Source organism: Canis lupus, chromosome 6, assembly GCF_003254725.2.
Source record: "Canis lupus dingo isolate Sandy chromosome 6, ASM325472v2, whole genome shotgun sequence".
In the NCBI taxonomy this organism is placed as follows: Eukaryota; Metazoa; Chordata; class Mammalia; order Carnivora; family Canidae; genus Canis; species Canis lupus.
In genome coordinates this window covers 11,792,476-11,817,089 of record NC_064248.1, presented here as the reverse complement: position 1 = coordinate 11,817,089, position 24,614 = coordinate 11,792,476, and the positions used below count along the sequence as shown (strand labels likewise).

At 57.9% G+C, this 24,614-nt stretch overlaps 1 protein-coding gene across 1 annotated transcript; it reads right to left on the bottom strand.

The window, feature by feature from the left end:
* Nucleotides 1-152: 152 nt before the first annotated feature.
* ZNF316 (zinc finger protein 316) lies at nucleotides 153-18,579 on the bottom strand. The gene is made up of 6 exons (XM_025426263.3): nucleotides 18,429-18,579; nucleotides 13,999-14,381; nucleotides 13,682-13,821; nucleotides 12,706-12,832; nucleotides 12,056-12,169; nucleotides 153-4,380 (listed from the first exon to the last, which is right to left on the bottom strand). Exons 2-6 carry the CDS (start codon nucleotides 14,351-14,353, stop codon nucleotides 2,051-2,053), a joined length of 3,066 nt encoding a protein of 1,021 aa, XP_025282048.1. The 5' UTR covers nucleotides 14,354-14,381; nucleotides 18,429-18,579; the 3' UTR covers nucleotides 153-2,050.
* Between the last annotated feature and the right edge of the window lie 6,035 nt (nucleotides 18,580-24,614).

Sequence of the window (24,614 nt, the reverse complement as noted above, 5' to 3'; positions counted from 1 at the left end):
ATTCTAGTTTCAGAAAGGAGAAACTCCTAAAAAAAAAACAAGTTGGGTTTTTGTTTGTTTGTTTGTTTTCCCAGAAAAAAAGGCCTGAGACCTTGCAGAGCCTCCCTGAGGGCATTGAGGAGCGCCAACAACATGGAATCCAGTCAGAAAGCTCATTTCTCCACTCTTTATTAAAGCTAGGTCCTCCTGCTGACGGCTCCAGGCCAGGGCAGAAGCAACTGGGGCCCAGGAGGGGCATCGCAGGTATGCACTCGAAGGGGTGCACAAGGAGGGATGAGCGCAGAGCCAAACCTCAGCCATGCAGGGCTACACCACCTTGCCCTTGGCCCCTGAGGTTCCTGTCCCACAGGGAGAGGAAAGAAACTGAGGACAGGAAAGGCATCGTCCAGCATTGCTAATGCCCCCTGGGACCCTTGCCCTCCTCAGGACCCCAACCCACCCCGCCAGGTGAATTCTTACCACCACCATCCACACCCCCTTCCCACCCACCAACTACCGTGCCTCCTACCCCGCCCCCAGCCCCAGCAGCCTGGCTGTAGGCTCTCAGGCCCCGAGGCCATGTCTACACTAAAACAGAAGAAACTAGGTCTAAAAGGGAATGCAGTTGCTTCAAAATCTGTTTTCTGGCCCCACTCACAGTGGCCCAAAAGGCATTAAAGAGGGAGGGACCTCATGGGAGCCATACTTCAGCTGCCTGCCCAGTGGCTCCCCATGGCCCAGCCCGGGGAGTGGGGAGGTGGGGTGCCCACCAGGTGTGGGGCTTGCATAGCTGGGTGCCTGGCTGGTCAAGGAGCCATAGGCTCAAGTCCCACACCCCCAGAGGTGGACTGCCACTGCACAGACTGCCCACCCTGTGACGTGGGGTTCTAAACAGAAACACTACTTGCTTCTAGCATAGAGTAATGACAGAAGCAGAGTTAAAGGGACCTGCAGACGTCATAGAGCCCTAACCCCAGAGGGATGTGAGAAATGATCCTGCTGCTGACCTGTCACTTGACAACTGGTTATTAAATCTAAACAAGCACTGAGCTCAGAGGGCAGGGCTCCATGTGTCCACCTGTTCCAGGGCAGGTGGCACCTGGGCAGGTGAATGCTGGAGCCATGGCCGCAGCAGCCAGCCAGGCGCCCCCAAGGGTCTCTGAGTGTGCCACCTCCAGCTGCCAGAGGCGACAGTACCGAAGGACTCAAAGGGGGAGGCGGAGACCAAAACCTGCCCAGCAGAACTAGTGCCTGGCTGATCCAGGTGCTCAAGTGGGGTGAGAGTGAGTGACCCTCCCCCAGAATAAGGCTTCAAACTCCCTCAGGACCCTGCGAACACCTGCAACCCATCCGCCTGGGGCCACAAATTTGGTTTCTGGCTGTTCCTCCTCCCCCCAGATTCTTCAGGCCATACAAGAGATGGAAATAAATATGCACAGTAGACGGAATAAAAGCTTCCCAGTTGCATCTCTGTCCCCCCTGGGGAGGGAGGAACATCGTCCTCCGGAAACCCATAAAAGGCTTCCCCTAGCCCCGCACAGTCCTTAAAACTTCTGGGACACACTCGAATGACCAGAAGGTCCCTGAAGTTTCTCACTGAGGAATGGGAAGAAGTCGTCAGCCAGACCCACGGGAGGAGCCGGATGCTCTGCTCTCGACCACCCCACCCTCCCCTTGACGCAAGGGCTTCCCCTCCCTCGCTGTACAACCCACTTACAAACTCATTAGCCACGGGCCCCCCAGGCCACCGCAATCGGAATCCGAGTGAAATAAATAACATCGCCTGCCATCCCTACCGCTTGGCTCGCAGTCTTGGTCGAGGTGGCCGCCCCCTGCCCTCGCCTCCTCCGCGCGCGGTCCTCCTTTCCCCACGCGCCCCCTGCACGGCCGGACGAGCTTGGCGGCCGGGTTTCCTGGGGCCGGGCAGAGGGGCGCCCGAGGCCGGGGGGGTGCGGTGCACCGGGGGCTGAGGGGAAGGCACCGCACCAGGACTGGGGCCCTCAGCACCCCGAGGCCAGAGGAGCAAGGGGCCGGCGGCCCAGCGGGCTGCACCTCCGTCGGCCTCGGGCCATCACAGGATGCTCTCCTCGTAGGCGCCCGAGGGCCCCGCGAAGGTGGCCGTGGCCTCCGAGCCGAAGCTCGTTCCGCCCGCGAACTCCAGCAGGGTGCTGCCGCGCTCCCCGGGCCCGCTGCCCGCGCCCGGCGGCCCCTTGGCGGGCGCCTCGGCTTTGGACGCAGGGGCCGCTGGCGCCGTGCCGGGCGCGCCGGCCGCGCTGCGGTGCGTCTTCATGTGGGTGAGCAGGTGTGAGCTCTGCGAGAAGCGGCGGCCGCAATTGGCGCAGGCGTAGGGCCGCTCGCCCGTGTGCGTGCGCTGGTGCGTGACGAGCACCGAGCGCTGCGAGAAGCGCTTGCCGCACTCGGGGCACGGGAAGGGCCGCTCGCCCGTGTGGCCGCGCCGGTGCTTGGCCAGGTTGGAGCGCTGCGCGAAGCCGCGGCCGCAGTCCGTGCAGCGGAAGGGCTTCTCGCCCGTGTGCGTGCGCCGATGCCGCTTGAAGTCCGAGCTGTGGCCGAAGCCCTTGCCGCAGTCGGGGCAGCGGTGCGGCTTCTCCTCGGCGTGCGCCCACTGGTGCCGCGTCAGCGCCGCGCTCTGCCCAAAGCGGCGGCCGCACTCGCCGCACGCGTAGGGCCGCTCGCCCGTGTGTGCGCGCCCGTGCGCGGTCAGGTGCGCGCGCCGGCTGAAGCCCGCGCCGCACACGCCGCACACGAAGGGCTTCTCGCCCGTGTGGCCCCGCACGTGCGCCGCCAGGTGTGAGCCGCGGGCGAAGCGCGCGCCGCACTCGGGGCACGGGAAGGGCCGCTCGCCGGTGTGCGTGCGGCGGTGGCGCGCCAGGTGTGAGCCGTACACGAAGCTCTTGCCGCAGTCCGCGCAGCGGTGCGGCCGCTCGCCCGCGTGGTAGCGCTGGTGCTTGGCCAGCGCCGCGCGGCGCCCGAACGTCTTGCCGCAGTCGGAGCAGATCCACGGGCTCTCCTCCTCCGCCAGCGCGGCGGGTGCCGGCTCGGCCAGCAGCCCCCCGACGGCCGGCGCGAACGCGCGCAGCCCACCGCCGCCCCCGCCCCCCGGCCCGCCGCCGCCGAAAGGGTCGCAGGTCAGCCCTGCGCCCTCCACCAGGGCCAGCCGGCTCCCCAGGGGTCCCGACAGGGGGCGCCCGTCGGCCTGCAGCCGCTCCCCAAAGTCCGGGAGGCCCAGGATTGGGAAGCCGTCCGGGTGGAGCCAGGACTTGGGGTGCACGGGAAAGTGGAAGCCGAGGGGGTGCGAAGAGGGTCCTTCGCCCTCCCCCAGGCCATTGCCCAGCTCGAGGAACCGCCTGTCCGGCTCGGGGTCCTCCTTGCTCCCGGGGGTGGGCCCCACCGCCACTGCCTCCTCTCTCGCCTCGACCTCGACCTCTCCGTCCGCCTCGCCAGCCTCCGCCTCCTCTGGCCCCTCCGGCCCGGCCTCGGCCTCGGCCTCGGCCTCCTCGGGCCCTGCCGCGGCTACTGTGTCGCAAAGCTCCCGCCGAGGGCCGTCGCTGCCCGCCTCCGCGCACCCGCCTCCGCGCCGGTGGCGCTGAAAGTCGGCGCGCAGGCGGAAGGCCTGGCCGCAGTCAGGGCAACAGTGCGGCCGGTCAGCCGTATGCACCGCCTGGTGCCGCGCGAGCGCCGAGCTCTGGCTGAAGCTGCGGCCGCAGTGCGGGCACGGGTAGGGCCGCTCGCCCGTGTGCGTGCGCTGGTGTGTGACCAGGTAGGAGCGGCGTCCGAAGCCCGCACCGCAGAAGGCGCAGCGGTAGGGCCGCTCGCCCGTGTGGATGCGCCGGTGCGTGACCAGGTGCGACTTGTAGACGAAGCGCTTGCCGCAGTCCGGGCACGGGAAGGGCTTCTCTCCCGTGTGCGTGCGCTGGTGGATGGCCAGGTGTGAGCGGTACACGAAGCCCTTGCCGCACTCATCACAGCCGAAGGGCTTGACGGCGGCATGGTAGCGCTGGTGCTTGGCCAGCCGGGACCGGTGCGGGAACACTTTGCCACACACGTCGCACGTGGTCTCGGGCCGCCCCACCGGAGCAGCCACGGTGGTAGGGAACGCCCAGGGTGCCAGCAGGTTTGCACCAGGCTCTCGGCCAGACAGGAAGGGCTTCGCCTCCGACCCCTGGGCCAGGCCCCCGAGGCCCCCGGGGTCTGGACCCCACCCCTCCGGAGTCTGCGCTGAATCAGAGTCATCGGGGCCCCATGTCCCAGGAACGTCCCCCACGCCGTAGGCAGCTGACCAGAGCCCCGGGGGCTCGTTCTCTTCCTCTGCCACCTCTGCCAGGAAGTCCTCGTCCTCCTCCTCCTCGTGGTCTTCTAGGTCATCGGTCCAGAACCAGGCCCCTGAAGGCGACAAAGGAAAGCCAGAAGGGAGAGGTGAGAGGAAGCTGAGGCAGCCCCTTGCAGGCTCCTCCCCAGAGAAATCACAGCTTGAGTGGGACCCTAAGCACCCCTAGCACTGAGCCTCCATCCTGTCTGGGGACAGGGTGCCTCTCCATTCCACCAAGGGAGAGGCTGTGTGCGTTCCAGGGCACGGGGAACAGTAAAGCCACTGCCTCCCCCAGTTACTGGGAACTCTGTGGAGGGGAGAAATATGCACGTGGGTGTCCCTCCTAGGGGAGGCTGAGATTATTTCTTGGCCTGTCCTCAAATCGCATCAACTAATTAATCCATCTTCCAGATCTCCAAGGCCTGCCATGCTGCTGAGGAACAGCAAGCTCTACAAAGTTGGTGACCTTGCCTATAGCTTCCTGGGAGACCAGGGTCTAAGCCCATTACAGGAGTCCTGTAGCCAGAAAAACAGATCCCTGAGCTGTTTTCCCCAAATCCCCTTGTCTTCCAGAGAACTCCACCCACCCCTGCCACTCCCCACCACCGCCCCTGGCCTGCTTGGCCCAAGGCAAGCAAGGCTCTGGTGCCAGCACAGCCCTGGGACCCTGCAGCTGAGGACCTGCCTTTGTAAGCATTTGGGCTTTGCTCAGCATCCCCTCCACTCTCAGAGCAGAACCTGAAAAGGCTGCCTTGAGCCAAGGAGACCTAGAGGGGCCATGAGCCGTAGCTCTCTGCTCATCCTAACAGCCTCCAGCAAGCACAGCCCAAGTTTTCCTGCTAGGCCACTCCAAACCTTGACTTCTTCGTAGCAGCCGTGCATTTGGGAAATAGCCCCAAGCTGGCTAACACTGGGGGAACTGCAAGTACCTTGCCATCACAGAAGACCAAGGACATCTGCTCCCCAAAGCCCTGTTGTTCTCTACCTCATCTGCCAAACTGCACCCTGACCTCTCACTTTAGTGCAGAGTGTGGACATGGAGTCAGGCCTGGAGGGTTTTCTCTTTTATAAGATGGAGTGCTGACATGCCTGCCATCACACCTGGGAAGGAACTGATGTTTATGGAGCAGGCACAAGAAACAGAGGGGGTAAACCGCCTGAGCCATGGTGGCCCCAGGTATTCCAAAGCACCTGTGCACCTACTTCCTCAGGTACACTCTGCCCCAGGTGTGTCCACAGTGGTGGCACACCATGGTGTAGCCCACCTCAGAATCCTAGTTTCTGGAAGGTTCAAGCTCTGAGGGTAGGAAGCCCTCTTCTACCCCATGTGGGCCCACCACCAAACTGTGGCCAGTGTCAGGCATCACCTGGCTGGGTGAGTCTGGATCACTGAGTCTTGCCCCCAAGGGAAGGTCGGGCCCCAGGAGGGCTGCCCATTCTGGCTCAGCCCTTGTCCTGTATTCTGTATGGCACTCTACACATACGGTGATATGGTCATATGGGAAAATAGCACAGCTTGGGGTGAAATAAAGCCAGACACACAACTGTTCTGGCATGATTTCAGCTGTAAAAGAAAAAAGAAATGCATCATTTAAAGGGATACAGAAATGGGTTATTTTATTTTTTCATAATTGCAATACTTTCAAGTTTTCTACAGTTAGTATTACAATGTTATAATAAAAATGAGCTTTAAAATAAGAGACCAAAGTTTCCTGAACTAAGCTCAGTTTACCTCCATCTGCCACTCAGAGCCATGAGTGGGTGATGGGACGTGGGTGGCCCTTTGAAGACCTCAGAAGAGGCTGGAGCACCCTGATGAGACGGGGTGGTGGAGGGACAGGCAGTTCAGCTGGGAATTCCTTCTATGAGTCTCAAAAGGAATTTGCTACAAGACTCAGGTGAGGGTCTTGTGTAATTAGAATCAGAGGCCCCCCTAAGGCAGGGGGACTTCAAAATGAGGAACAAGGTCAATGTCTTAGTGGGGTTTGTGTGCACCTCAGCACCTAGCCAGGGTGAGCACCCACTGGACACAGAGCAGACATGCAGGTCAAATGAAGGCCCACCAAAATGCAACCTCAGCCACTCAGAACTGGGAAGGGTGTACCTGGCTCCAGTGACTCACCCAGAACAACTCTTCCTCGCAATTTGGGAGCAGCAGAAAGCCCCCCACACACCCCAGGAAAGGTGAGCCTTGTCCTGCTTCCACTTCAAGCTGCTGAACCACCAGCTCTCCAGAGGGAGCGACCATGGGAGGGACCTCCAGAGCTGCTACAGCTGCTTATCCAAGCCTGAGAAAACACTAACCACATGGCAAAGTGCTGGACAGCACCACTGACACCAAGCGAAGGACAGTAAGAGCAGCCATGACCTGGGGCAGAGCTGGCTGCACCCCAAGATCTCCGGAGACAGCAGGGCCACTGAAGGTGATACAGAGGAAGACGAGCGTGCCCTGAGGCCAGGGTCTATTCCCTTGTCCTTCTATCACCAAAGTGGGCCAGGGTCTGGAGGCTGGGCCCTGGAGTAGGGGTGTCCAGTGGAAGGGTCACTCCAGGCTGCAACGGGGACCCCGTTCCCAGGGAGTCTGCTAGAATCCAAGTGAGCACTTACCAGGTCTACTTGTGAGACAAGAGCCAGGGCAGAGAAAATGCTTTTACAAGATGGGTGAGAGGGTATTTTGTTACAGTGGCCCATAAGGTCAAACACAGTTGCTTCTTCCAGAACCCACAGGAGTAGGGTAGAAAAGAGGACTCTGGGAAGTGAGAGCTGCTGTTTCATCTCCCTGAGACATTTGCTCCCAAGGACTATGACCCTGGGTGATGATTAGCTAGGCTGGAACCAGTGCTCTGAGGCCCAATAACAATCCCAGAGGCTGACCAGTGGCCTTGTCAGGAGAGCCCCCAGGGCACCTCCAGTAGGTGCCCTACCCAGGCACTAATCAAAGGGCCTTGGAGAAGATAAACGCCCCCAAACCACATGCCTGGTGCACCTCCATCTCTGAGCTGCTCCGCACAACCATCTCTGAGCTGCTCAGCACAACCAACACAAAGCTCTGAGACCCATGCCATTGTTTCTATGACTCCTGCCCCCGAACCACCTCTGCCCCTGTCCAGGAACCCAGAGGCCTGTCCCAGGCCCAACCTGACCCAGGCCCTATGGAGAGTCAGCTGTGGGTTTGCTCTGACCAAATCCATGTCTGTGGGAGCCTGTGAGTGAAGTCAACACCTGCTCCTGACTTCTCCATCCAGACCCAGGGACTTGAGGTGGGCTTAAGGAGAGCCCCCTACCTAGGGTCAGTTACAAGAGGGGGACTTGGACACAGGCTGGTGAGCCCAAAGCTGCAGGTGGGCTCCTTTCTCCAGCTAGTCAGCTGCCCCTTCTTCCCACTGGGCAAGAATCTGGTGACTAGGGCTATACTCAGGTGTGGGGGAGATGGCAACTCCTGACAGGGCCAGGCTTCTGTACTGGAATCTGTCCTCCCAGGAGGACAGGGCCCACATCCCCATCACTGGAAATGACCTCTCTGGCCTCAGTATCCTCATTTGTACCATGAATATCATACCAAGGGCCAGTTATTAACAGGATCCTGAGGCCTAGCTCTTCTTCACATGGAGTGTTTCCTGGTTCTTTCCACCTGCCTACACCAAGTGCAGGGGTCTGAGGCAAGACAGAACCCAAGTACCTTATTCCTGGCTTATAAAAAAGGGGGATACAGGGACATCTAAGACCCGCTCAGGGGGTGGCAAAGGAAGGGAAGACCCACACTAAGGACTAACCTCCCCTGACCCCAGTTCTCCTGTGGGCAGACAAGCCCAGCCCAGAGGCTCAGCCCAGGTGCTCAGGTGCCCAGCTCAGGTGCTCAGCCCAGGTACTCAGCCCAGGTGCTCAAGGGCTATGTGAGGTAGGGACTACATGCAGGCTGGTGCCAGGCCTGAGCTTCCACTCCACAGCTGTTCCTGACTTCCTCCTCTCCAAAACCACAGATTGTGTTCACTGACCATGGGATTCTTTCACCTTGGTGTTCTCTTACTGCTTTTATCTCTATCCTTTCCCAGGTCATCTTTAAGCAGATGTAATCCTGCATGCTATATTTCTCTGCCATCCTTCACTTTCACATGAGGGGCAAGAATAGTAGCCAAGGAGGGCGATCAGCTGCTGGCCTGCTGGGTGCCAGGCCCACGCTGGAGACAGCACAGGGGTGGACAATATACAGTGCCAGCTCTTATAGTGTCTGCCGGAGGCGGCAGACAGGAAATGAGGAAGCAAATATCTGGGCAGGACCATTTCAGACAGCACTGTTTGCTGTAAATCCGGGGGGACATCCTGGAGTGATGCAGGAGGGGGTGCTCCCAAAGTCTGTATACTCAGAGACCATGGGGCTTGAATGGAGTCCTAAGAGCTGAGCCAGCCACACAAAAGGCACTCTCGACAGGGGAACAGTAGGCAAAACACCCCTGAGGCAGGCAAGAGCTTGAAGAGAAAGGTGGTCTGTGGGCCTGACGAGCTAAGAGTTCATGAGATGAGCTTGGGGGGAGCGGCAGGCCTCAAGGCCAGAGAAGGGCCCAGATGCTTTGCCAAGTACACAGGGAAGCTGCTGGAGGGAAAGGCAGAGGCAGCTTGGGTGGGAACATCTGTGGCCACATGCTTGATGGCCTTATGGAAGCCTGGGACAGGGTGAGGCAAGGGAGGCCGAGTCACAAGTACTACTGAGGCATGCAGTTAGGCCCACTCAGGGTCCAAGGATGCTGCAAGGGGGGCCAGGGGTAGGAGAAGCAGTGCCATTTCAGTTTCAGACTCGCTTTGAAAAATCCATCAGATAAGTGAGTGGAGATGTCAAGCAGATGGACAGGCAGACAAGGCGAGGGCTGGAGAAAGAAGCTGAGGATGGGCAGTGTAAATGTATGTGGTACTGAAAGCTCCGGCCCCAGTCACTGAGAGAGAACAGAGAGGACACAGTACTGTCCTGGTCTCGTAAACAAGCAAAGGTAGGTGAAGAAGCACCCAGGAAGGCAGCTCAGAAACCAGGACCATGTGGGGTCCCGAGGGCCTAAAAGGTCCATCTCCGAGAGCAGAAAGACACAACAAAGACACAAGGCCAGACTGCCAGGCCTGGGTGGTGGTAGCATCCTCAGAAGGTGTGGTCAGCCGGTAGGCAGGCTATTCTCCAGCCGTGATTCCTGCTCCGGTGCAGACGTGGACAGGAAATGGGGTCCTGCCAGGGGCTCCCACAAAGACAGGGTGCTGCTATCTATGCCCTAAGCCAGGTGAGGAGAAAAGCGTAGGAAAGGGAGTGGGGTCAGAAGAGGTGAGGAGGGGATCCCTGGGTGGCTCAGCGGTTTAGCGCCTGCCTTTGGCCCAGGGCGCGATCCTGAAGTCCTGGGATCGAGTCCTGCATCAGGACTCGGATGCTCCCGGCATGGAGCCTGCTTCTCCCTCCTCCTGTGTCTCTGCCTCTCCCTCGCTATATCTATAATCAATCAATCAATCAATCAATCTTTAAAAAAAGAGGTGAGCTGGAGGTGGTGGCCCTGGTCTGGGAGCCGGAGCGTGGAGCCAGAAGGCAGAGCAGGAGCCTTCAAACCAGCGTGGCGCAGGGCATGGGGCACCTGAGTAGGCAAATCTGGCCAGAGTCCAAATCTTTTGGCCCACTTTTTCAAGAAGCACAAGGAGGAATACATTTCTGTTTTGCCATACTACAATTGAGAAATCCAGAAACTCCGTCAGGCTCTGAACAGTCAGCATCCATCTCGCTCAGACCCAGCAATTCATTCTCAATGGACTTGGCCACACAGAAATGAGAACAGGGAGAAAAGGGAAGGGAGACCATTTAGCAAACAGACCATAGTTATAGTTAAGAAAAGCCTTAGATGGGACACCTGGGTAGCTGAGTCAGTTAACTGGCTGGCCCTTGATTTCAGCATAGGTCATGGTCTCAGGGTCCTGGGATCGAGCCCCGAGTTCAGGCTCCATGCTCTGCAGGAAGTCAGCCTTTAGCATTCTTTCTCTATCTCTCCCTCTCCCACTGCCCCTCGCCCTACTCACACACATGCTTGCATATGCTCTCTCTCACTGTCTCAAAAATAAATAAAAATGGCCTTAGATGAATTTGCCCCACTGCAGCTGACCCAACCCTGGCAACTGTACCCCTTCCCAGCAGACAGGGACATATCTAAGATTATGCCTGCACCCACCTTGGGCTCCCTGTGCAGCAGGGGTGGAGACAGGGGGAACTTTGAGCCCAGTGACTAGCCAGGGGAAGAGAAGGGCACTGGCCCAGCTAGCCAGCCTCCTTGGGGTACTGCCAAACTCCAGCCAGGTTCACAGGTCACGTTATGAGAACCACCCATGCTGAAGCCTGCAAAAGGCTGTAACCCAGGAGCCTCCAAGAAGCATGGAGAACGGGGGCACATCTAGCCCAAATGATGAGACTGATCAAGGCAGGCCTGTGGCCCCTTTATCTGCAGGTGGCTTTTCTGAGATGTGTCCATAAACAGGGTCCACCTCCCACTGAGACCCCCTGTGAAATACCACCTCTGTCCCAGACTCATCCTGGAAGTGGCTATGATGGTCTTGCCAGCCACAGCCCACCCACCTCTGAAGCCCAGGAAAGATTCCGAGAGAGGGCTCAGCAGACCATGGAGACCCAGGGCAAGAAGGACATTCTGCAACCCCATGGAAAGTGAACCCTGGGGCTGAGCCCACCTCGGTCAAGCCACTTAGACACCACTTTCTAGTCCATTTCCTCATCTGCGAGGTATACTGGCCACCTCTTCCCTGCCACTGCGCAGGGTCGTTGTGAGGAGACAGAGTAAATGAAACAATACTCTGAAGAGTACACACAAAGGCCTAGCAACATTGTCTGTGCTTTTCTGTTTTTGTATTGTCTATGAGTTGCTCTGAGTCTCTCCAGGCATGTGATGGGCATGAGCCATCCACTGTCTCTCACTAGGGTGAGGTCACTCCAGCCCGAAGGCAGACACACTGGTAGGGAAAGAGCCTCCACAGACTTCTCTGAAACACCGAGCCTCACTCACAGACCTCCTGAAGAGCCTCCACTGAACCAGTCCTGCATCCTCAGTTTGGAAGTTATGGATTTAGTTCAAATTCTTCTCCATGTGAGTAAAGTGAAGCTCAGAAAGTTGAAAGAACAGAGCCAGAGCCATGTTGGCAGTCTCCAGAGGAATTTGCCACCCTGAACACTTCCTGTATACATCCCTCCAAAATCTCCTTTCTGGAAGGTACAGAGCTGCCCACCCAGGCCAGCAGCTTGCCTCCAAGACCCTTCGCTCAGAAATAGCTAAATGGGTAGAAAAGCTACAGGACCAGCTCGAGTGTGGGAACCTGAAAGGTGAGCACCAGCCCTCTTGGAGAGTCTGCCCATCTCCTGCACTTGGTCCCTCCGAGTCAAACACTGAACTGGCCCTCACTTACCAAAAAAAGAAAACCAAAAAACCAAAAACAATGAGAGGCTCCAAGGCAAAGACAGGGACATTTTCAAAGGTTCTTAAGAGGGACCCATAGATTCTCTAAGGATTCCCCAGCCTTGGACTTCCACGGGCTAGAATCAAGAGAAGCCAACCCACAAAGGCAGAGGTTAGACCATGGCCATCTCCCTGTCTCCACATGGCCCACTCCACATCCCAGACCACCAGCACCAAGGCTATGGCAGAGAGCTCAGGTCAGGCCAAAGTCTGGCAAAGCTCTGAGGAGCTCTGTCAGCAGAAACCCCACAAGATTCCATGTCCTACTCACCTGTGTAGACGCCAGTGACAATGTCTCCTTCCTCAGGACGGGGGCTATCTGGGACCCAGGGTTCCTCTCCTTGCTCCAGCCGGAAGATCAGATCTGGCTTGGGGATTGGGTATCCTGGCCACAAGAGAAACACAGACAGCTGCAGGGCCACTCTGGGCAGGCCCTGCCCTCACCCCACAGAGTGCCATCCCCAACATGGCAACCAGCTCCTCACTTTCTCTCCCCTCTTCTCCATCCTTCTAAGGACCAGCCCTCCTACCTCCCGGCCTCCACCCTGGGGGAAATCCCACATTCATGAATCTGGAGCTTTGTCCCAATACCTGCAGCTCTCCTGCTGAGCCCCTCCACACCTTCGTCTCCTCTATCATCTGACTCCTCACCCCCGGTGGCCTCTAAGGGAGTATACAGCACAGAGACCAGCACCAGACTGGCAGCTCCCAGAACACATCCACCTGGCTTACAGCACTTATGGGCCACCGTGGAGACCCCAGAACACAGCCCCATCCAGAAGACAGGTAGTCCCTAGGACTTCCCCTAAGAGGTGGGCTGGCTCCAGGACCTCCCGCTCCTAGATCCTGGGGCTTCAGAAGCCACTCTCCCAAACAGCTAGGCTGCCGGCAGCCATCACACCAGGAAGCTTCCCTGCTTACCCAAGGACACCAGGATCCCATAGTTTTCCTGCATGACATCCTTGTAAAGGTCTCGCTGGTCTGTATCCAGCCTTTCCCATTCCTCTAATGAGAAGTACACAGCCACATCTTCAAAGGTTACCAGCCCCTGGAAAACAAAGCGCCCTGGCCACTGCCCTGAGCTGCCCTAGGAGAGAGGCAGGGGAGCCCCTATAAAATGAGCAACAGAAAATCTCTTCAAGAAGAGAGCTGACCATGGTCCTGTAACAGGGATGCAGCCTGACATCCCATCACTGACAGGCCTGCACAGGCCCAACAGTACGGAAGGTGTCTGATCCTTGCTGTGGCCTTAGAAGGCAAGGAACCCACTTCCACTCAGGGATTAGGAACCCAAGCTCAGAGGCAGCGAATGCCCAGCTCGTGGGGGGCAGAGCCAAGACTCATGCTGAGGTCAGGAGACCATGAGGCTCAAGCCCAAGGCTCTGCGAGGGAGGCTGTATCCTCCCCTTCTACATCATCATCCAGCTTAAGCCAGTAGTCATATCAGCAGTGTGAGGGCCCACACCCGGGTGAGGACATGGCATCAGCTACGCTGACTCGGGGCACTGGTGCCCAATCTAACTGGGCTCAGCAGGAAACCAGAGCCCAGACAGGTGACAGGCACTTGAGGTCAGGGGACGCAGCCCAGCCCTGGGGGAGAGCCAGGCCTTTGAAGGAACTACACACAATGCAGCCCAGTGAGTGGCAGTCAACATCATCAAGACATGATGGCCTGGGAAGTGTTGGGCCCCAGGAAAATGGAACCACATGCCAAGGGCTTGCTTCCCACTTGCTTCTTGCCACCTCGTCCTTGCTCCCAGCCTAAGCTCAACCTGAGGACCACAGGGTCCACAGTGCCTCAGCTTTGCCAACAGGGGTCTCTAGGACAGTAGGTACCAAGCCCCCTCTCAGGAAACCCTCCCTGGTTAACTGAGCTCCAAACAAGAGAGCAGCTCACCTGAGATCCAGCTGTCAGAGAATCGTCATCCTCTTCCTCTTCCTCTTCCTCCTCTTCCTCGTCTTCCTCTTCTTCCTCCTCCTCATCATCCTCTAGGTCCTCATCCCTAGGTGTGGCTGGACCCCGGGCGGCCTGCAAGGCTGAGGAGAAGATCTCTGAGGGGCCCGCTTTCACGGTCACCTCTGCTGGGACAGCAAGCAGGGTCAGGAGCTCCTGGGTCCTGATGCTCCAGCTCCAAGCATGTCGGGCCCAAGAGCTCTCCCGCCTGCCCTCCCAAGCCCCCACAGTCGCCCCCAGGAGCCAGTTCCTTTTCTTACCCTCTTCCTGAAGAACTGGGGACTTGGCATCACTGCCACGGCTTAGACGCTCCTGGGTCCCCAACATCAGACTCTGCTCCTCTGCCACCGCGTCCTCCACGTCCTCGTCCTCCTCCAACTCCACCTCAACCTGATCCACGTGCCCTGCCCGCCCCCCCTCCTCCTCTTCCTCCACCACCTCCTTGTCCTCCCCTTCTTCCACCATGATCTCTTCTTCCTCCTCCTCCTCTATCTCCACCTCTTCCCCCTTTTCTTCTTCCTCTTCTTCCTCCTGAGCAGGGCCACATTCCAACCCATCCTCTGCCTTCGCCAGCTGCGTGGCTGGTGAGTCTGGAGTCACACGCGGGGCTGCCATCTTCCCCGGAGGACAGCCTCAGCTCGGCCTGAAACACAGTCGGGTGGCAGTGATGAGCCACCTACGGCACACTCACTCGAGTTGCTCCTAGAGCCTCACACCGCCCTGACGGAGGCAGGATTTATCTCCCCCACTAGACAGTAACGGCACCAGAGTTGAAGAAGGACTGGGGCTCTTTCCACGATCGCACGTGGCACAACTGGGACACTCTGTACCCCGAAAAACCACAGAGCCCCTCTCCATGACCCCATTATGCGGCCTCAACTCTTTCTTGCCAGCAATTATGTGCTGGGTATGAACGGTGGTGCTTTCTTGAAGTAAATCAGGGATTTAGCCCAGGTCTTGATCCTCAGGGGCCATGAAGAACAGGGAGTCCAGGCAACACGGCCAAGAGTGGCCCACTTTTGGCTGAATGGGGTGAGTGCAGCCTGGGAGGAACAGCTAAACCAGCTCTCAATGCCCACACTGTGCCGGCAGGGCTATGGGAGGAGAGGCCTGGGCATGCGCAGGGGTGCAAGGAAAGACCAGCAGGTCAGGCTCCTTCCTGCCAGAGGCGGCATATGTGTTACCCTCTGCACCTCCCTTGCCCCTTGCTCTGTACAGAGCATCTGAAAAAATTTCAGTGGATCACAGAGATTTGGTTCATCACTGGACCAGCAAAGATGATCTAAAATATCCTGTGACATCTCTTCAAATTTAAGGATCAGATGATCCCAGGAGAGAACCATCATAACCCCAGTGGCTTATAGGGTCCTACGCACCCCAACATCACAGCTGGCTCAGCCCAAGTGCTCTGGAGAGACACAGCCATGCTGCCCCACGGCCCAGACCAAGGGTGGTAGACTTGATGGACAGCAGGCTACAGGTCCAGGGGCCACTCCTCCCTCCTGGGCACACACCCTTTACCAGCCCAGTGGAGGCCCAAGGGCAAGACAGAGTCAGAATTTTGATAAGTCAATTTCCATGGCTTCTTTTTGAATGAAAGCTTAAAAATGAGCCCATCACCCAGCACCAACCCCATCAGCACCTAAGACCTAAATAGGGCTATTTCCAAAGAGCTTCAAGCCCACTGCAAACACAGCAACCCCAAAATCTTGGGATGAGGGTATGAATGCCAGAAGGATACTGCAATGTCAGGCCACATGGGACAGCTGGGCCCACCCGTACCTCAACCAGCTCTACCGGTAGACATCTGCCACAGAACCCCTACAATGGGACAGGGGCCCCCACATAAAGATGCACAGGGTCATGAGAACGGCTCAGAACCCTGGGAACCTATGAGAAACCTGCTCTGTGAATAGCTCTTATTCCACAACTCATCGCTTTTCTATTAAAAAGGCAACACACACTCATTTTCTGAAGCGCTCTAAGCTGCTGCTTTAAATCCACACTTAAACAGCTAGGGAATGTGGAGCATTCATTAAGGCCTCCCAGTACACCAAGGCCCCGGTCCAGGGGGTGGAATGCACGGGCACCCCGAAGCTACCTCTGTCCCGCTCCTCATTCTCCCCTCTATCTGACTAGATTGCAGATTTACCGTTCCTGAATCCAAGGTCACAGGGGAAGAGCTATGCCTTGGTGGGCCACCCCAAAGCCAGTGCTGTTGGTCTCCATAGCTCTTCAGGCTTGTAAAGGCGCCGAGGTGTAGACAGACATGTGTGCCATATGCTACTCAAGCCACCGCCAAGAAGATGCAGCCCTACCCAGCACTCAGGGCATTGAGAATGCACAGCAAACGTTTCCTAACCTCCACCCACCTGAGGACCCACAGAAGGCTTTCATCACCCAGGCCTCAGGCTGCAAATCCTGGCTGAACCCAAATACCACACCAAGCCCAGCAGAGCTGCCTCCTGCCTGGTCACCATCCAGAGCAGACTCCCATAGGCCAGTCTGCTGTATCCAAGGACCCACTTACTAAAGAAGAAAACCCTAGGGCTTTGGAATAAAGTGGCCCCCTGCTGGTCCCACCTCTGGACCTTTGCCCATGACATTCCTTTTCCCTAGAACTTGCTTTTCCTCTTCACTGATCCTCTGGAGGGAGTCTCCTGGGCCCCATTTCATACAGTTCCATGAGCTCTGCCCTCACAGCACCTCATTTTTATATATTTTTGGAACTGCTTACTGCCTGTCTCCCCAAGTACATGATCAGTTGCAGGAAGACGGAAGGTCCCTTTGTTCACCTCCGAATCCTCCTCGTGCCAGACACAGAGCAAACACTCAAATATTTATTAAGGAAGTGACTCTAAAGTCTGTAATCAATGTGATGAATATGAGCTTTTAAAAACTCAGGGGTGCCTGGTTGGCTTAGTCAGTAAGGCACATGACTCTTGATCTCCTGGTTGTGAGTTCAAGCCCCACATTGGGTGTAGAGCTCATTAAAAACAAAACATCTCAGTATTCTGGCTGCACTGGCACATTCCAGAATAGACTGACCACTCTTCAGGGTTCTTCAAGATGGAACCCACTCCAGAAGCACTAAGAATCTCTGCCTTTGAAGAAGCTGTGGCCTGAAGTCCCTTCTCCCCAAAAATGTACCTGCTGGTAACCAGAGAAGGGAAGGGGTTGGCACTCACCCTGCAGATGCAACCATGGCCTAGCACAGCCAGACACCCCCACATGCCTCAACCCAGAATCGAGAACAGAATCATCCTGGAAAACAGACTTCAGTAACTCAGGCACCAGGTTCCTTCTGCATCATCAGGCAGCTGCATGCTGGGCACACTCCCCCAGACCCTCATGCTTTCCTTTCTTCCCATCCTGTCAGCCTACGGACACTCACTCTGCCCAGTTCCAGGCATCCAATTCCAGGTCAGAAGTCACAGAGGGTCAAGTAAGCAGCCTCATGAACATAAACCCCCACATCATCCCAGACCCTTCTTTCCACCTGGGCCATGCATCCTAGGATACAGCACTGCAGACACTTGGAGCTGAGGATGACAAGGCACCCTCCATGGAGAGAAGGGAGAATGACAAGAATGAAAAAAGTAGCAAAGTTTGGAAACTGTTAGAAACTCTCCACAAAAGTCCCCAGGTCAAGGAACCTACATAGAGAAGGAGAAATGTGTGGGTGCACATGTATCTAGGTCCCTTCCCTCCCTCTCGGTGACCGACCTCACCACACCCCTGTTATTCAACGCCTTCCAGGTTTTTGTCTTCTCCAAGAACCCTTCCTTCCTTGACTACTAGGATCCTCACTGTGTGTCCGTGGATTGGGCTCCCCTACTTCCCAGGATCTGCTCCTGGTGCATCTGTATGCATGCAGCCATCCCAGTTCCCCCAGGCCAGCCCCTCACCATGCTGGCCAGCTCCCCAGACCTGCCAACACTTGTTGAACCAGACGGAGCGCCAAAGTCTCCCCACACAGGTGCAACTAGGAGTCTGATCCTCCCGCCCACCTCGCCTTCTCCCTACCCACCTCGTCCTCCACCGAAGACCCACCCCTTTCCCACCTCTGTGGCCGCCTGGGGCAGCCCAGACCCTGCCCAACCCCAGGGATGGGCTCCCCTACCCGACGCCCAGCAGTAGCCGACGGCACAGCAGCCCACCCGGGCCTCCATCTGCAGAGAGGGAGGACCCAGACGAGGCCCCCAAGGTCACTGAGCAAGCTCACGGGGCGCCCAGCCAAGCCACTTCCATCCCTCCAGGGGGCTTATCGGGCTGGGGCCGCGCGAAGAGGCCGCGGCGCTGACAGCCCCTCCTGGATGGGTGTGTCCCCGGGGGCGGCCACGGCCCAACCCCCGCCCCTCGGGCCTAGCCGGCGGCGGGCAGCTCCGGAAGACTCGCGCGTGTCCTCCGCAGCCCGCCGGCCCCGCGCTGCCGGCCTCCACCCGCCCCGGGGGTCGGGCCCGCCCCCATCGCGCCGGCCGGGGCGAGGAGCCGTGCGCCGCGCCGGCCGTGGGCGCGGCCTCCCAAGGCCCTGCCCGCGCTCCGCTCCAGCCCCGCCAGGCCCAGGCCCGGCCCCTCCGGCCCCGCGGCCTCCCCGCGGCCTCCCGCGGCCTCCCGCGCCGGCGTGGAGCGGCCGCCCGACCCGACCCCGCGCCCCGCGCCCGGCCGCCCGCACCTGCCGCCCACTCACCGCGCGCGCGCCGGGCCGGCCGAGCCGCCGCCGGACGCCGGGGCCGGGCCGGGCCTGCGCGCCCCGCGCTACACAAAGTGACGGCCCCGGAGCTGCGCGGCGGCGGCGCGTGGGCACCGGAAGTGCCGCCGCCGGGCCCCGCCCCGCCCGCGCCCACGGGGGGCCACTTCCGGTCACGCGGGGTCGAGCGCGACTCCCAGAGGGGGCGTGCGTGGCGCGAGAGGAAGCGCCCCGAGAGGAGCGCGAGTGAGGGAGGGCGCTGTGGGTCCTGGGTCTCGGCCTGCCCGACCCGAGATCCCAACTCCACCCCTGGACGCCCCAGCACCCGGTGTCCCAACCCGAGACCCAGACTCCAGGGCACCCCAGCGCCCTCTTCCCCTAACCCGAGACTCCAGCCCACCCCGGGAGCCCTAGCGCCCCCTACCCCGACCCCCGATCCCGACTCCCTCCGTGGACACCGCAGCGCCCCTGTCTCGGCCAAGACCCCGACTCTACCCCTGGACGCACCAGTGCCCCCAGCTCCGAGACCCTGGCCCCAACCCCTGGACACCCCATCTCTGCCCGCCCCCTGGAGTCACCACGTGAGATCCCTCAGCTCTCAGCCTACCCTCTCCCGGGCCCAGTCGGGATTCCTGATCGAACCAAGATTCAGGGAGTGCCTACTGAGTGCCAGATCATTGCAGCTAGGCCCACCCCGCCTTGGCACCCTCTCCACGTCCTGAGGCAGTGGAGGTAGGTGATGAGCTGTGGAGGGACCTGGTAGAGACATCCATACAATCTAAGTGCCATGACTCCACAAGGCCCCGGGCGATCCCTTGCAGGTGATGGGCAAGTGGGACTGTAGCAGGTGGGCCAGGTGTCCAATGCTCACTGGCCCTGCTTGCAGGGACACCAGTGCCTGCAAGACCAGTGCCGCTAACTGTGAGGGTTTTACCCAGAACGATGAGGACTGAGGGGCGGTGGGCTGGAGCAGCCTCTGAATGCATTAGGGCCTCGGATTAGAACTTCACCTGGATGGACATGTAATCGGGACAAAGCAGAGGGCCACCTTTGGGAATGGAAGGGTCCTCCAAGCAGAGGGAGATACAGGTGGTCAGTGGCTGTAGGAGCTGTGAGGTGAGGCTGTTGGACTCAGGGTCCACCTGCCGCCCTCCCCAAAACCTGTCTGCATCCACTCCCAGGGGACACAGCTGGGTCTGAGGGTGAGCTCTTGAATTCAACAGAGGTCCAGGCCCTTTTCAGCCTGCCTGCAAACCCTAGTCAGGAATGGTGCAGGCCTGCACCTTCCCTAGCTCCCACCCCACAGGTACTATTATTCTGAAACTTTCTGTAATGTCCCCCAGCCTTGGACTCTTGGGACAGAGCAGCAACTTGACCAGGCTTAAGCCAGGTTTAAACCTGCCTGAAATAACAGCTTCTCCCCTCCAAAACCTCAGCCCATGGCTGGTGAGCTTCTCAGGCCTACAGAAGAGTCAAACCTGTGTCCTGCAGAGGGGTACAGCCGCCCCTCCCCTCCCCTCTCCCCAAGCCTCACCTCCTCCAGCCCAGAGCACCAGCTGTCCACCCTCCAGCTGAGTCTAAGTCTCCACAGTGATTGTCTTTGGCTTCTGGTGTTTTAAAAGTGTTTTGAAATTACTAACACTTAAAAATTGAGGGTCTCCTGTAAAAAGATTGCAAAAATCAGAAACTCTCCCAGAACCAACAGCTCCCTCCCTGCCCTCATCAGGCAGGGACCCTGCATCACCCCAGCATCTCTTCAAAACTCTTTTTTGGGGACTCCTGGGTGGCTCGGTGGTTGAATGTCTGCTTTTGGCTCAGGGCATGATCCTGGGTCTGGGGATTGAGTCCTGCATTGGGCTCCCTGTGGGGAGTCCGCTTCCCCCTCTGCCTGTGTTTCTGCCTCTCTCTCTCTGTCTCTCTCTGTGCGTTTCTCATGAATAAATAAAATCTTTTAAACACACACACACACACACACACATACACACACACACACACACACCTACCTCTTTTTGGTCTATCCCCACCAGATACCTAAACTAAGACCGATTTTCTTCGCCCTCCCTTCTCTGAAGAGATTTTCAAAGGCATGGAGTCCATGGGCCTCTCCCCACCCAGCAGACTCTGCCCTCCACCACGCTCGCCTGAGTCTCCACTACCTTCCAGAGGCTGAGCAGGGAGCCTCCTCTGGCCTATTTCTTCCCCCTTCTGAGGCTCTCCTCCCCACCACCCCCAGAAGCCTCTCCTTCCTCCTGCCCTCTAACAGGCAGAGCCCCCAAAGCTTGTCCAGTCCAATACACCACGTGCGGCAGCCACAGAAAGGCCCCACAGTCCACCACCCAGTCAGCATGTCCGAGGTCAAAGTTAGGCTTGGGACATTCCCCCAAGGTACTGTCCTCCCTTGCCCCACACCTGTGACTTCAGAAGCAAGGTGTACTCGGGTAGACCTGCCCACTCTTCAGTGAAAATCAAGCTGCTTGATAGGAGCCTTCATATCTGTGCTTATTTTATAGTCAAATCAATATAATTCCTGACTCTTACAACCCCACCTGATCTGGTTCCTTCCAGATCAGCTCTCCACTGGATCCGGATTGGGTGCCTGGGGTGTGGGACTTGCCAACTGCCTCAGACTGGCCAAGCTTCTGCAGGTGACCCTCCTCTGGGCCCCAGTCAGCTTTGTGCCTACTCTGAGCAGATCCAGGCTGTCCCAAACGGGTCATGCTTTGGACTCTCATGTCCTGAAGTCACCTGGCCTTAACCCTTCCAGCCATCGAAGCCCAGAGCTGACAGGGATTGGAGCTGGCTGGCCCAACACCTATAGGCACAGAACCTGAGCACAACCATAGGGCAGGGCTCCTGCCAGGCAGGCCTCTCTTCCCTGGGGTGCTAGAGAGCCAGATTCCAGCCTTGACTCCCCGCTCCTCCTCTCCCCTTCACTCCATCATGTAGTGATGTTCCTGAAAGCTCTGGGTAGCCTTGAGGCTTGGGTTGCACGAATCACAATCCTAACTTCCTGGGCAAGTCCTGGCCATTGGCCTCTCTGTAGATCCTCAGGTCTCCAATGGCACCCCCATTCCCTCTGAGGCCAGCAGCCTCAACTCTGCTTATCCTTTATTCTCAGCAGGGATTCTTAATGGGCCCTGTTCCCTTGCACACCTGCATGCCCACCCGCTGAATGCAGGGCCCTGTGCTCATTCTAGGAGTTCTCTAAAGAGTTCAGGCCCCGCCAACCAGGTGGTGAGGAGGGCAAGGGGACAGAGCCTTCACTTGGGCCCCTGGCTCAACAGACCTCAAAAGTCAGGACAGCAGACTGAGCTTGAAAGCTGACCAGAGGTGCCAGGGCTGAGTGGGGCAAGAGATTAGCAGGCATGAGGACCAGCAAGAGCAAAATGGAGCCCAGACTCCACTAAGGCAATGGTCCCACCCACAAGCAGATGCTGCTAAGAACCCTCTGAATTTACCATGGGGGGCTCTCAGAACTCAGAATTGCAATCCTTGTGGCAGTGACAGAGAGCCCTGGGTAACAATTATAAATGTAAACAAGGGGTCAGTATTCCATATTAGAGGTCATTGGAATTGAGAGGGATTTGGTAGATAGATAGGCTGGGATCTAGGTGTGCCCCAGTTCTGCTGATTGTCTGCCTCTGTGAGGGGCAGCTGGTGGGTCAGAAATAGAAGGAACCTCTGAGGAAGGGACCTGGTGCCCCTCGAGGCCTCTGCCAACAGAGGTCAGCCTGGGAGGGAGGTACAGTGAGCAGGAGAGCAAGCAGACCTGTATCAGGGGCTGGTCCACCCTCCACTCAGCTGTGTATGAGCCACAAGGAGAGAGGAGAGAGGTGGTTGGCAGTATGTCCCAGGAGTAAGGCTTACCCAGGCCTGTGTACCCCAAAAGAGCAGGAAGCAGACAGAACAAGAATAACAGAGCCCCAAAGTGGACGTTGCCACTCAGCCCAGCCAGCGACTGGGGTTGGTGGAGGTACGCTGTCCAGAGGGGAAGCAGCAGCCTCTCCCAGACACAAGGGCTAGCCTTAGCTTGAACTCCTCCTGCACCGTGCTACCTGGACTGGTCTGGGGGGACAGCAGTAAGGGACACAAAGGAGCATACCTCCCTGTAACCTGTGAGCCGTGGGCCAGGTGTTGAGGGAAGTGCAAGTGGGATGGGTGGCATTTCAGCCAAGCTGGAAAGAGGCCCAGAAGCTGGAGCAGGTGAGATCCCACCGGAGCAAGAACCTGAAGGTGGGGAGCTTGGGGCCAGTAGGGGATTTGGGACCACCGAGTGCTGCATTAGGGCCCCCATGGTGATAAGCAGCCACCAAAGGCACCAAGCAGAGGTGGCTCATGATTTGCCAGGTTGGAGGGTGTGGGTGCACCGTGGGGAGGGGTGGGGGACATGGCAGGGGTCCAGGTGGGCAGCAGGCAGCTGACCCAAGGCTGTTGAAATAACTTGGGTGGGAAGTGACAGGGCTTTAAGATGACAAAGTGTCTTAGTTGGTTCAAGCTGTTATAACAAAGATACCAAAGACTGAGAGGTTTAAACAATAAACATTGATTTCTCATAGTTCTGGAGATTGGGAAGTCTGAGATCAAGGCATTGGCAGATTTGGTATCCAATGAGAACCTGCTTCCAAGTTCATAGCTGGCACTCTGGCTGTGTCCTTATTCAGTGGAAGGGTCAAAGGAGCTTTCTGGGGTCCCTTTTATTAGTGAGGGCTCCACCCCCATGACCTAGTCATTTTCACACCCTAATGCCATCACATTGGGGATTAGTGTGAGATGAAAGAGGGGCTGGGGCGGGGGGGGGGGGGGGCGAGGAGGACACAAATATCTAGTCCACAGCTCAAGGTGACAGAGTCAAGCTGTGGAAATGGGAATTTCTACTGTCTGGGGGTGGGGCAGGGAACCTGATAACTCTGGGAACATTCCCAGGTTCTGCATCCGTGGCATCACAGTAAAGGACTCTGCCCATAGTCCTTCCAGAGGGAGCCCCTCCCCCACCGCAATCCCCCCAACCCTAGAAGCCATGCCTGCCCAGTCTGTCATATGAGTCCATCCCAGCCTCCCACCTCAGCAGTGCAGGGCAGGCGAGGAGAGAGCAGTCGTACTGAGGCCAGGCCAGAGGGCAGAAAGAAGGAGCAGGCGGAGATGACACATGTGTCCAGTCAGCGGGGGCGGGGGGGTGAATCCAGGCGCCTGCAATGGAGCAGAAAGGAACAGGCAGGGGTGGGGCCTAGACTGTAGGCAGACGGGGTAGGGGGTAGGGGTGACAAAAAACAATTTCCTTTAACCAAACTTTCAGTCTCAGCCTCTATCTCAATTAGGCCCTGACTTCCAGCTTACCTGTCTGTATCACCCAGTTTTAACAAAAATCCTGTCAAGTCGGTTTGGCCAGAGTCCCCACCTTGGATATCTGATCACCCTCCATATCTGGTCATGGTCCTCACCCCTCCACACCCCACCACCAGGATGTCTGATTGCCCTGGCTTGCCTTCAGCAGGAATCCTGTCTGGTCTGTTTAACCAGAATCCCCCTCCCCCCCGACCCCTGATGTTTCTTCCATCTTAGTAAATGTCCATGCACCAACTTCCCGCTACCCTGCTCCTTGGCTGTAAATCTGCACTTGTCCTTGCTGAATCCCGATTTTGGTCCAGTTCTATTCTGAGGTCTCTTTTTCCCTATTGCATTAGGTCCTGAATAAATCTGTTTTTACTGCTTTATTATTTTTTTAAAGATTTTATTTATTCATGAGAGACACGCAGAGAGAGAGAGAGGCAGAGACACAGGCAGAGGGAGAAGCAGGCTCCATGCAGGGAGCCTGACATGGGACTCCATCCCGAGTCTCCAGGATCAGGCCCCGGGCTGTTTTTACTGTTTTAACTACTGTCTGACTCTGGTTCTTTTTCGCAGTGGCATTTCTGCCATCTCACCGTGCTGGGCATGTGGGGCTGGGTGGGAACTTTGGTTGGCATCCCTCTGTGCTAGACTCCTTGCCAGTCCCTGGCATGAGAGTCCAGGAGGAGCCCAGAAGGGCTTCCTGCAGGAGGAGCCAGTTGAGCAAGTCCTGAGAGCAGAGTGGGAGGGAGCTCTGCCCAGACAAGGGGCCAGTCCCTGAAGGCAGTGGCAATGCCTGCAGTGGGTCTGTGCAGAGGCAGCGCCAGCCCCAAGTGTGTGTGCTCCTAGAGAGACGGAGAT

Coding starts and splice junctions, on each gene's coding strand:
- ZNF316 (XM_025426263.3), bottom strand. CDS start 14,353: ATGGCAGCCCCGCGTGTGACTCCAGACTCACCAGCCACGCAGCTGGCG. Junction 13,822..13,998: donor CCCAGTTCTTCAGGAAGAGG/GTAAGAAAAGGA, acceptor TCTTCTCCTCAG/CCTTGCAGGCCGCCCGGGGT. Junction 12,833..13,681: donor CTCTGACAGCTGGATCTCAG/GTGAGCTGCTCT, acceptor TTTGTTTTCCAG/GGGCTGGTAACCTTTGAAGA.